Source organism: Euprymna scolopes, chromosome 25, assembly GCF_053919585.1.
Source record: "Euprymna scolopes isolate OS-2025 chromosome 25, ASM5391958v1, whole genome shotgun sequence".
NCBI classification, from domain to species: Eukaryota; Metazoa; Mollusca; class Cephalopoda; order Sepiida; family Sepiolidae; genus Euprymna; species Euprymna scolopes.
In genome coordinates this window covers 85,447,631-85,460,215 of record NC_136506.1, presented here as the reverse complement: position 1 = coordinate 85,460,215, position 12,585 = coordinate 85,447,631, and the positions used below count along the sequence as shown (strand labels likewise).

General features: G+C 32.5%; 1 protein-coding gene across 1 annotated transcript in view; it reads left to right on the top strand.

Moving 5' to 3' along the window:
* LOC145247476 (uncharacterized) overlaps positions 1-12,585 on the top strand; it is a 66,105-nt gene that overhangs the window by 10,800 nt on the left and 42,720 nt on the right. The window contains exons 2-3 of the mRNA XM_080109274.1: positions 5,432-5,581; positions 12,167-12,316. Coding sequence (XP_079965400.1) covers positions 5,432-5,581; positions 12,167-12,316 — 300 coding nt within the window. The remainder of the gene's footprint in view (positions 1-5,431; positions 5,582-12,166; positions 12,317-12,585) is intronic.

Below are 12,585 nucleotides of genomic sequence, written 5' to 3'. Positions count from 1 at the left end.
GTACCTTTTCTCCACGTTAAAAAACGACCCTAGTGTCTAACTCTGTCCCGTGGGGAGGCATTGTAAATAGGTACAACCATTATCAACGATTTCCCCCACTTTCTTTCTGTGCCTAAACCTAAATGCAAGTTCCATTTCCTAGAACTGCCCGTCTGTGGAACTCTGTTCTGCTAGCCTGCTTTTCAGTTGACTACAACTTAGTGATCTTCAAGTCCAGTGTAAACAAGTTCTTGTTGAGCTGTCCCCTTAAACAATCGATTTCTGTCCAATTTCCATCACCGTGCACTCATTAACCCTTATCCTCGAGTGGTCTTTGTGCCTTGATAAGTTATGACTGCCTTGTAAAAAAAATATCAAAGAATAAAACTGAATATATATATATATATTTATTTATTTTTATTCTTTGAGATATATATATAGATATATATATATATATATATACTAACTAAATGCTAGAAGTTACTAAATACTAGAAGACCGAAACATGCTCATGACTGTGTAGCAACACATTACTGCTTATGTATAAACAATTGAAAGGGTAACTTGCTCTATTTCGATATTGAGAACTCTTTATTAACCTCGTTATATTTCACTGGTTACCTTACTTCTGGAAAATAGCAACCTCAAAAAACAAAAACAGACCCCATCAAAAAAAAAAAAAAGTAAGTAACACAAAAAATAAAAATAAAATGAGAGGTAACTCCTTCACCGTTCAGGAAGTGTGAATTAGACACAAATAAGCCACCTTTCAAAACTACTTGTATCACTAAAAAAATGAATAAATAAATAACAGCATATATATATTAGTGTTGGGACGATTGATTGGAATTAAAATTGAGAATCAAAAAACATCAGGACTTATTGGGGTATCAAAATCAGAAAAATGTGTGCCTATTTTCCGATGCCAAAAACGGTTCTATTAATTATCATTTTATCGGATTTTGATTAAAACAAGTTTCCACTGCTGGCATTAATGATGAAAGGATAAATATTTATTAATTTTAAAACTAAAATCTATTAATCACCTCCCCTCACAAGTGTGTTTTTACGTTGGAAAAAATGTCTGCTCATTTAACATGTTTTTTATGGTAATCGGAACAAAATAACAACTTTATGATTATATATTTCGAAGTTTATAAAGAATCGGAATCGGAAATATAGTACGGAATTGGTAATTGTATTGGAATCAGGAAAAATATTGGAATGTCCCATCACATAACATGAAATGGTGGAGTTGTACAACCATCACCCCGTGCGTGATTGGTATATTGATAGGTTTTTTGCAATTTTTTCATTGAATTATTATTGATTGGACACTAACTAACCAGATTATGAAAAAAATTTGAAAAAAAAATCATTATTTCAACATTTGAAAGGGGTGCTCACTTTTTAGTTACAACGTTTTTGTAAATCGGTCACCCATATTTTTTTTTTTCTATTTTCTAAACACGGAAGTGAATTATTGTCCAAACACGGAAGTTAATAATTGCAATTTTTTTTAATTGCTCCTTTTATTGCCCCTTTTTGTTTGTTTGTTTTTTTATTCTTGCTTGCTTTTTCCATTGTGAACATATACGAATAAAGAAATTATGGCTACTTTCGGAAATCCATGATGGGAATTAATAAAGAAACTGAATGAAACACCGATAGAATATGCCCAGGAGAAACATTTAATAGCCCAAAGCAAGGTTTGCTTATGTGGCCATGACATGACCCTGCAGACATATGCCAGCTGAATATGCCAACCTTTGTTGAAGATGCTGTAGTTGCAAAAGTACCATATCTTTACGGAGTGGTACATTTTTTTTTTTTTTTTGAACACGCGTAATTGACAATTTCAACAATTTTGCAAATGTTTGACTTCGTAAGAGAAACTCCTGTTACACGCTCGGCGAATGCCATTGGCATTACCCAAAAGAAATGTGTGTACAGTGGTATGAGTATTGCCTGGATGCTCCAGTAAAACGATGAAAGACAGGGAAATGCTCGGCGGTCCTGGACATGTTGTGCAAATAGAGGAAAGGCTATTGTTTGAATGAAAATATAACGTCGGTCAAGTGACCAGTCAGATATTTTACGACCAAACACAAAAAAGGGGTTTCTGCAGCGGATCCCACACTGCTCAGCAAGAACATTGGAGCGGGCAAAAAAAAACTCGAAACTTTATAAAACAAAAAAAATTTTTAAAGTAAGAAAGAAAAAAAAATCATTTTCATTCTTCATTTTTCTTTGAGAAACAAAATAAATATTTCTGACTTACAAATGCGGTAGGTTAATGTAATTTTTACTTTCTATGGTTTTGATATTCCCGCGTTTTTATTGGTTACAAAATGGGTAATCGATTTACAAAAACGTTGTAAATAAAAAGTGAGCAACCCTTTCAAATGTTGAAATAATGTTTTGTTTTTTTTTTTCAATTTTTTTTCATAATTTGGTTAATTAGTGCCCAATCAACAATAATCCAGTGAAAAATTGCAAAAAACCTATCAATATAAAAATTATGCACGGGGTGATGGTTAACTCCACCCATTAGCGACACCTTTACCTGCCGAATGTAATTTCTCTTCAACGTAATATTTAAGACATACTGTTCAACTATGATAACCATCGCCTAACACTGGATTCTCTGATTCTATTGCTTGTAAGTTAGCCACCTTTTTCTTTTCTTGCGTATTTCATTTTAGTATTGTGATCTGAAAGTATCTGACTTGTAGGGGACTAGGATATATAAATCCCAATCCCGTTACAAAAGAATAGTGAAACGAATGGAATTGAAGGAAACAAAGACTCAATTGATGGATAAGATAAATGTCGTTTATTTACTGTTGAAATAATGAATGTTTTAGATATAACATATGTTCATGTCCGCGTGGGTGTAACCATCGTTTGTTGCGGGACTGGTGTTGTAGAAAGAAAAGGAAATGTGTGTTCATCTCAAGTTTGGGTCACTATCGTTTGTTCGCGTGTGGGAAAAGAAGTGAGTAATGTAATGGAACGAGAAATGGCAGTCCATCGTGTAGACAAAGATGAGGATAGAGGGTTGACGTCAGTTAGCAGTCAGCTATGCGAAGGTGTTCTCAGGGACCAGTAGTAGATAGAGAGAGAGAAAGAGTGTAAAGGTATACATACGGTCTGTTAGCTTTTTGTCCCACATAGTAGCAAGTGGTGTGAGGTACGCGCCTCCCTTTCGGGAGGCGACGGTTCGTCGAACCTCTCAGCCCGAGAGCTGGTCCTAAAAGGAAGAAGCCGGTTATTGCTCTTTGGTTTATACTTGTTTCCGGTGGTCTTTGCACATGTGTGGATTTCCATTGAAAGGAAGTGACGTCGTCCATCTGTGTGCATACGTGTGCGCGTGTGTGAGTACATGTGTGTACGTTAGCGTGTGTGTGTGTGTATATACACGTGAATGTGAGTGTATGTACGCGAACATGAATATATGTACGTGTGTGGACGTGGGCGCGTATGTTTGTGTGCGCGTATGTATGCGACAAGTAATGTAGCTTGAAATGTGAACGTGTTTTTTTGTGCGAGACTAGGAAAGGCTCGCATAGACTTCTGAGGTAATAAACTATTCAACATGAAATACTGTTGCCATATCCAGGGAATTGGCGTTCAAGGCATTTTTTTTATTGTTTGATACGCCCTAAGGCATTTTTTTTTTTTTTTTGCTTGATTAAAACCGATTTCAGAGCCTAATTTTGTTGATTTGATAGGTGCTGTAACAACACTCGTCTTTTAAACAAAATCGAGGGAAAAAAAAACATTTTATAGTTAAATATTTAAAGGTTTATAAAGAATCGGAATCAGGAATTTAGTACGGAATCGGTAATTGTATCGGAATCGAGGAAAATATTGGAGTCGTCTCTTCACTAATTTTTATCTATATAATTATAAAACTCAGATCAACTTGTTTGCTTAAGCGCTTAAATCGCCCATCCGGTTTGAAACATTCTGCGCATGCGTATTACATAAAAAACAAAGTCATAAAGGTTTTTTTGTTTTTTTTTTATCGAAAAATTTTTCGCGTTTAAAATATGAAAATAAAAAAAAGCTAAATCCCTTTTGCTTTTTTCATTGGCATTTTACGAAATTTATTTGTCTTTTTCATTGCAAGTTAAAATCGTTATCAAACAATCAAAAAAATACTTTCTTAAACTTTTTAAATTCATTTTTTATGCTACAATTTGAGACACTAAAACAAACGCAAACCATTTAACATTACAAAAACAAAGCCGTTGACTTGTGATAAGTGCTTTCGTTAAGAGTCGCACTTCTTTATTTACAAAGCTATTCGGCGGAAGTGACGTCAGACAATTTTTAAGGTTCGGATGACCAACACTATATAATGTATTTTTTTTTTTTTTTTAAGCAAATATAAAAATAGAAGACTTGGTAAAATTTTACTTGGTTTCCACTTTAATATTTTCCTTTAAAAATGACGACTTCTTATGGTTTTCGGGTATGCTGAAAACGACTATTGCATTTAAAATTTTCCACAAATAAGTAGTTTCCGGATATTAAGCAATGTAATTCTTTATGGTTAAAGTGGTGGCCATCGTTGTACTCGCAAGCGCGCATATTTTTGTCATAATTAAAAAAAGAACTCATTATCCTATAGCTAACCTTAGCATATATTGGCCCAACGTGTCACGAGTAGTCTAGTATATATATATATATATATATATATATATATATATATATATATATATGACTATAGTGCTCCTCACCTTGAGTTGAGCATATTGAGAAGTGAAACATGAATTACCATTAGCATATAAGCGACGCTCTTTGTGTAAACAAATCGAGCGGAGGTATTTCGGACGATGTCAAAACATCGTTAAACTCACTACTCGTTCAAGCAGCCGCCAATAACGTAATGGTTAGGAGCCTTGACTGTCGTACAAACGGTCGGGTTTCAATCCTGGCTTGAGGTAGTTGCCTGTCTAGCCGCACTGATGAGCTGTGAAACAGCGAAACAGTACTGTATGTGGATGACTATATATATATATATATACTAACATTTTTGATTTTCATGTAAAAAGATCATAAAAATCGAAAATTTTTCAAAAATGGTATAAGTAAATATGTAGATACTTCAGCTTCGCATATAAGATGTATTGGCGTAATTACCAGGCCTATTATAGGTATTGCCTTGATTGTAAAAAAAAAAAAAATTTTAATGAGTGCATTAAAATTAATTCACATGATATCCGTAGAGGAAGGCAATGGTTGGTTGGAGGTGTGTAGGGAGGGAGTGGATGTTAGTAACTGGACCCCCACCCCACCCCACCCTGCTATTCCATCCTTGGCAATGGGCCGGACTACACCTAATTACGAAACTTGGCTTGTCAAAAATAATTATTTTTCATTATCCATTATTATTTCTGCAGTCAGTAATTGATCTGATTTCTTTGTTTATTCCTGGTTTTAGAATTACCAATAATCTGCAATGCTGACCGGATTCCGGCGCTGTCTGGTATGCATACTTTAGACAGAATAATCGTGGATTTTATGAAAGAACAACAGATACCCGGAGGTGCATTCGCTCTCTCATACAAAGGGAAACTCATTTATAAGCAAGGTAAGTTATGAGTATTGCATTTATCTCCATCCCACTGTAAAAAGTCTAACACAAGGTAAAAAACATGGAAGGGGCATGACTGAGCTCCAATCTTTGGTTCTTTCTTGTAAGACCGATTAAGACGAACTGCTAGACTTTGGGATTTCCTCCCTGCTTCCTGCTTTCCTGACATGCAGAAGTTTAAATGTAATGTAAACAAACATCTTGTTCAGCTCTTTGCATAGTCCCTTGTAAACATGGTCCTAAATAGTAGCCCTTTACATCCAAGTGACAAGATACCTTGTTTGGTAGCAGACATGAGTAAAAAAAAAAACAAAGAACATTCACAGCAAAAACTCGTTTTTTTTTTTACAACATTGTGAACAGACTTTCATTTTTCTCTCCCTGTGCCTTGCATTAGGTGGAATTTCCATGAACAGAGTTTATTTCCAATATCTTTCCATGGTACTTCTAAATTTACCAAACCGCGATTTCCACGAAGTTACTCGGGTGTGCCCAGCAGATAACGGGAATAACCGGAAACATCTGATCGCAATGGTAGAAACAAATAATAATGAGAAAGCGATATCAAATGCTCTGTGAGGTTTTAGCCAATAAGAATGTAAGCAGACGTATATATTCAGCCTATATATTTAAATATTTAAATAAGGGAGTAGTCACCAACAATGTGTTGTTTTTTAACATTATTTTATTATTCCGTGTCTTGGGTTTTCATTGAGAATTATGTTTGGATCATTGTAATAATGTTTTTAAGTCATTGAAATCGTTTACGCGCGTTTCAGACGGTCTGTGATGCGTCCTCGTCAGAAATTATTTTCAAATGTGTAAAAATGGCGATTTTCGTAGTTAATTTAAAAGTTTTTCCAAGGGGTGGAGGCTTGTAAGTGTTTATTATTCATTGGTATGCTGAATTTTTATTGCTTTTTTATTTGGCTTGTCCAGGGAGACGTTGACCTGGCTGTAGTCGCTTTCTTTTTCTGCTAATGTTTTTTTCTTTTCCTTTAGGGTGGGGTAGGGTGTGTGTGTGTGTGTGTGTGTGTGTGTGCATGTGTGTTTATGTGTGTGTGCGTGTGTGTGTTTGCTTTTATTGGTTTGGGAATGTGTATATTGTTTTATAGTATTTTGGGGTTATTGCTTCCTTAGGAAGGCGGCTGTGGTCCAAGGTCGTTACTAATGTGTATGTGTGGGGAGGGGGGGACTGGCTCTTCTGAAGTAAGGGTAGGGGTGCTTTCATTCTATTTTGATATTTATTTTTTGGATTCTTGGATTTTAGTATTGTGATTTTTCGTTTTAGTCTTATATTATGTTTGTTTAGAAAGAGGGGTGTATTTAAAATAGGGGATTTTTTAATGTTTCTATTTATTTGTCTCCCCATGTGGGTATGGCCAGACCCAGGATCGGTTCCTAGTGTGGGAAAGATTTTGTTCCCCAGAGGGGGGAGGGCATTGGAGGGGGTGTAGTTATGGGAGGGGGATGATAGAAGGGATGATATTCGTTTCAGTCATGACGGGGGTTCTCCTCCCCTGACTGAGGAGGGAGCAAGGTGTTGGAACAGATATTATACTATGGTTCTAGGTGTCTCCTAGTGTTGTTGGTTTCGAGGTTAAGTAGGGTTGGTATTGTTCAGTGTGTTGTATTAGAGATAGGAGTGTTATGTCTGTGTGTGGTTGTATGCGCGCACATGTGTCTGTTTTAATGTGTCGGTTCTGATTTATGTGTGGGTGTGTATATGTGTATGTGTATGGATGTGCATGCGAGTGTACCTTGTATTTCATGAAATGCAAGGTACACTCGGTATATATATGAATATATATGCACAAGGTATATATATGAATATATATGCATATATATATATGCATATATATATATATGCATATATATATATGCATATATATGCATGAATATATATATGTATATATATATGTATATATATATGCATATATACATATATATATATATACATATATATTTATACATATATATATGCATATATATAAGATATATATGCATATATATATGCATATATATACATATATATTCATATGTATATATATACATATATATGCATATATATATGTATATATATGCATATATATATGTATATGTTTAAGCATATATATGCATATGCATATATATGTATGTGCATATATATGCATATATATATATGCATATATATATGCGTATATATATGTATATATGTTTATATATATGCATATATATATGCATAAATATATATGCATATATATACAGTGATGATCATATTTATTGGCACGGTAAAATAAAAGTTAAATTTTGTCTAATAAATTCTAAAAAAGGGATTAAATTAAAGAAAATAACAAAGTATATTATGCATTTTTAACTGGCCTTTCCGATGCAGCAATCGGATTTTAGAAAAAATAAATAACAAAGGAACAACAAACATAATTGCAAAAAGCCCTTGTTCAAAATTATTGGCACGATTTATTTAATAATCAATTGTATAGCCTTTGGCCTTGATTACCTTCCTCAGTCGCTTTTCATAGTTTACAACCAAGTTGTTGCACTCTTCAGTAGTAATTTTAGCCCACTCTTCCTGACAATAATCCTCCAATTGAATAAGATTCTTAGGCTTCCTTTGCATTACCCTCAATTTTAATTTTCTCCATAAATTTTCAATTGGATTAAGGTCTGGGCTTTGTGATGGCCACTCCAAAACATTAATATGATTGTCCTCAAGCCATTTCTTAGTCAGTTTAGCCGAATGCTTTGGGTCATTATCTTGCATGAACCACCAACGACGACCAAGTGAGAGCTCTTTAGCAGAGTCTTTCAGGTTTTCATCCAATATTTTAACATAATCTTCCTTTTTTATGCTACCTGTGACCTTAACAAGTCGCCCTGGTCCAGAGGCAGCAAAGGATCCCCAAAACATCAAACTGCCTCCACCGTGCTTCACTGTGGGTATGGTGTTCTTAGGCAGGAAAGCTTCGCCAGATTTTCTGTAAATATAAGACACTTTATTATGGCCAAATAACTCTATTTTCGTTTCGTCAGTCCATAGAACACGTTTCCAGAATGCAACATCTTTATCAATATGATGTTTTGCAAAGGCTAGCCTTGCTTTCAGGTGCATAGGCTTCAATAAGGGAGTCTTTCTCGGACGACATGCTTTTAAACCAGCTCTCTTCAAAACTCTACCAACTGTATGTCGAGATACATTCACTCCAGAGGTGCTCTGTTCATCAACAATCTCCCCAACAGAGATCCTTGGGTTTTGTTTTACTTGTCGAACAATTTTCCGTTCATCTCTTGGGGAAAGAATCCTTTTTCTCCCTCTACCCTCTAAACTCATAACGTGGCCTTGCGATTTGAACTTGTTTATTATGGCTCTAACAGTGGATTTGGGAAGGTTTAGCTTCTTTGAAATCTTATCATAGCCCTCCCCATTGGTATGGCATGCTACAACAAGCTTCCTGACGTCTTCGCTGTGTTCCTTAGTTTTAACCATGGCGATTGAAAATTATAATTTAGTCACTTATAATAGTTTAAATAACTCGCTATCTAAAAATTATCTGAAAAAAATTATTCACTGAATTAGCGTTAAACAAGCATAATATGGCTATAAAAAAGTTCAGAAAGCACGTAAACCGGAAATTGATTGATATTATACTGATACTAAAAGAAAAACAAAGCCGTGCCAATAATTTTGAACAAGGGTTTTTTGCAATTATGTTTGTTGTTCCTTTGTTATTTATTTTTTCTAAAATCCGATTGCTGCATCGGAAAGGCCAGTTAAAAATACATAATATACTTTGTTATTTTCTTTAATTTAATCCCTTTTTTAGAATTTATTAGACAAAATTTAACTTTTATTTTACCGTGCCAATAAATATGATCATCACTGTATATGTATATATATGCATATATATATGCCTATATACATATATATACATATATGCATGTATATGCATATATATGCATATATATATGCATATATATAATCATATATATATGCGTATATATATGCATATATATATGCATATATATATATATGCAGATATATATGCATATGTACGCATATATATGCGTATATATATGCACATATATATGCATATGTATATGCATATATATGTGCATATATATGCATATATATGCATATATATGCACATATATATGCACATATATATGCATATATATGTACATACATATGCATATATTTATGCATATATATATGCATATATATGCATATATATATGCACATATATATATATGCAAATATATTCATATATATATACGCATATATATGCATATATATATGCATATATATATGCATATATATATGCCTATTTATATGCATATATATATATATGAATATATATATGCATGTATATATATGCATATATATGCATGTATGTATATGCATATATACATATATATACATACATATTTGTACATATATATATACATATATATACATATATATATGCATATATATATGCATATATATATATATGCATATATATATGTATACATATATATGCATATATATATGCATATATTTATATGCATATATATATATGCATATATATATGCATGTATATATATGCATATATATATGCATGTATGTATATGCATATATACATATATATATACATATATATACATACATATTTGTACATATATATATACATATATATACATATATATATGCATATATATATGCATATATATATGCATATATATATGCATATATATATGTATATATATGTATATATATATGCATATAAATGTGCATGCATAGATATATATATGCATATATATATGCATATATATATATGCGTATATATGCATGTATATATATATATGCATATATATATATTTATATATGTATATGTATATATATATATATACGTATATATATATATATATACGTATATTATATATATATATATATATATATATATATATATATATATATTATATATATATATATATATACGTATATATATATATATATATATATATATATATATATTGGGGAAAAAATTAATGTAAATTATTCAGAAAGGCAAAAAAATGTAATAATAAAAGAAGTTACTAATTTATCGATGTTAGAATTAAAGGAAATATTTGTAATAAAAAAACGCACAAACCTGATGACGAACTGCTGACATTGTTTTGAAATATATACATTTGAAAAATCAAGTTGACGATTCCTGTTATTATGTTTTGCTGTTGAGAGCAAGCATAACTTCTTTTTTGTTTTGCTTACTTTCTTTTTCCTCTCGCCATGAATAACGACAGTTCAACCCGTTTTGCAGAGACCTCTCATGTATAACGACACATCTAGCAAGGAACTTTATTGAATCATGCTACAAACAGCAATTCTATCCCATTTAAACATCGTGGAGTCCAGAATTGAGCAGGTCATATATGCTGCATGCTTGATTCAAAACTCCCAAAACAGCTTCTTTATAGTGGGAAAAGACCTGCAGGAGTACAGTGAAAATGGTTCTTATCTTATTTTTCTTTTATTCCATGGATTTCGGCATTTTGGATTATTTTGCACCATCTTCCAATTACGTGATTTCCTTGGATTTTACTTATGCAAATGGAAACTCAATTAACTTTCTTGGAGTTATATTTTTGGATTATACTGTCATTGGATTATTTACCTTTCACCAGACTCTCCTTTCACGTGAAATCACCCTTTTCTTTACCATATTCCCTCTGCTTCACATTTTGTTATCAAGTAAGGTCTTTGGCTTATTGTTGTTTCATCAAATACTTTTGTATGCAAAATCCGATCCCGCATTTTGCTAATTCTTACCCTCTGATGAGAAGGAAAGTATTTCGTCGAAACTCCGCGGATTAAGGACTATCCACTTATCAAGTGTTTCCTTTTCAGATTAAATATGTTTTTAACTCTTTTTCAAAGTGTTTTTTTAACATGTTTTATTAACTGTTTGCTCTTATTATAAGCTCTATCTCCTTTTTGGTGTTATCGAGCTTTTACATCTGGTTGAGATTACTTTATAAATATCAATTCTCTAATATTTATAATATACTTTAGTTTTACCATCTTGGATCATTATGGTAAATTTAATTGTATTTTCATTTTATATATATATATATATATATATATATATATATATATATATATATATAATATTTATATATATAATATATAATATATATATTTTATTTTATATATATATATATATATATATATATATATAGTTATCCACATACAGTACTGTTTCGCTGTTTCATAGCTCATCAGTGCGGCTAGGCAAGCAACTACCTCAAGCCAGGATCGAAACCCAATCGCCCAAATGACAGTCAGAGCTTCTAACCGTTGCGCTATATGGCTGCTGCTAAGTGGGCAGTGAATTAACAATGTTTTGACATTATCCAAAGTACCTAAGCTCAATTTGTTTACACAGAGCATCGCTTCATACGCTAATGGTAATTTGTATATCACTTGCCTAATGCCCAACCTCATATATATATATATATATATTTGTGATTGTTGTTTTAGATTTTGAAGAAAATTGTTCTTTTTTCCAGATTGACAAAATATAATTATTTCCTTTTTATTTGTAGGTTATGGCAAAGCAAGTTTTGAAAGAGAAGTGCAACCTGATTCCTTGTTTCGAATCGCCAGTGTCAGTAAAACATTGACCGCTATTGGAATCCTGAAGCTGGTAGAACAAGAACAAATAAAGTTGGCATCAACTGTATTTGGACCAAAAGGTAAAATTCTTCTTTCTTTTTTTTCTTTCTTTTTTTTTTTTTTGATCCCTTATTCTCAGACAGTGAATTTGATTTATATCCATGCCTATAAAGTTGAGTTGATATTAAAAACCTACTTTTTCTTTTTAAAAATTGTTGTTTAGCTTTTTCACACTGCAAGAACTTAGACACCAGGGTTATAAAATGGGATTGGGAAGTCAGTGCTCCCAAAGAGGGGCACTCTGACCTGCAAAAAGTGCCAGCGCAGCACCGTCGGCATTTTTTTTTTT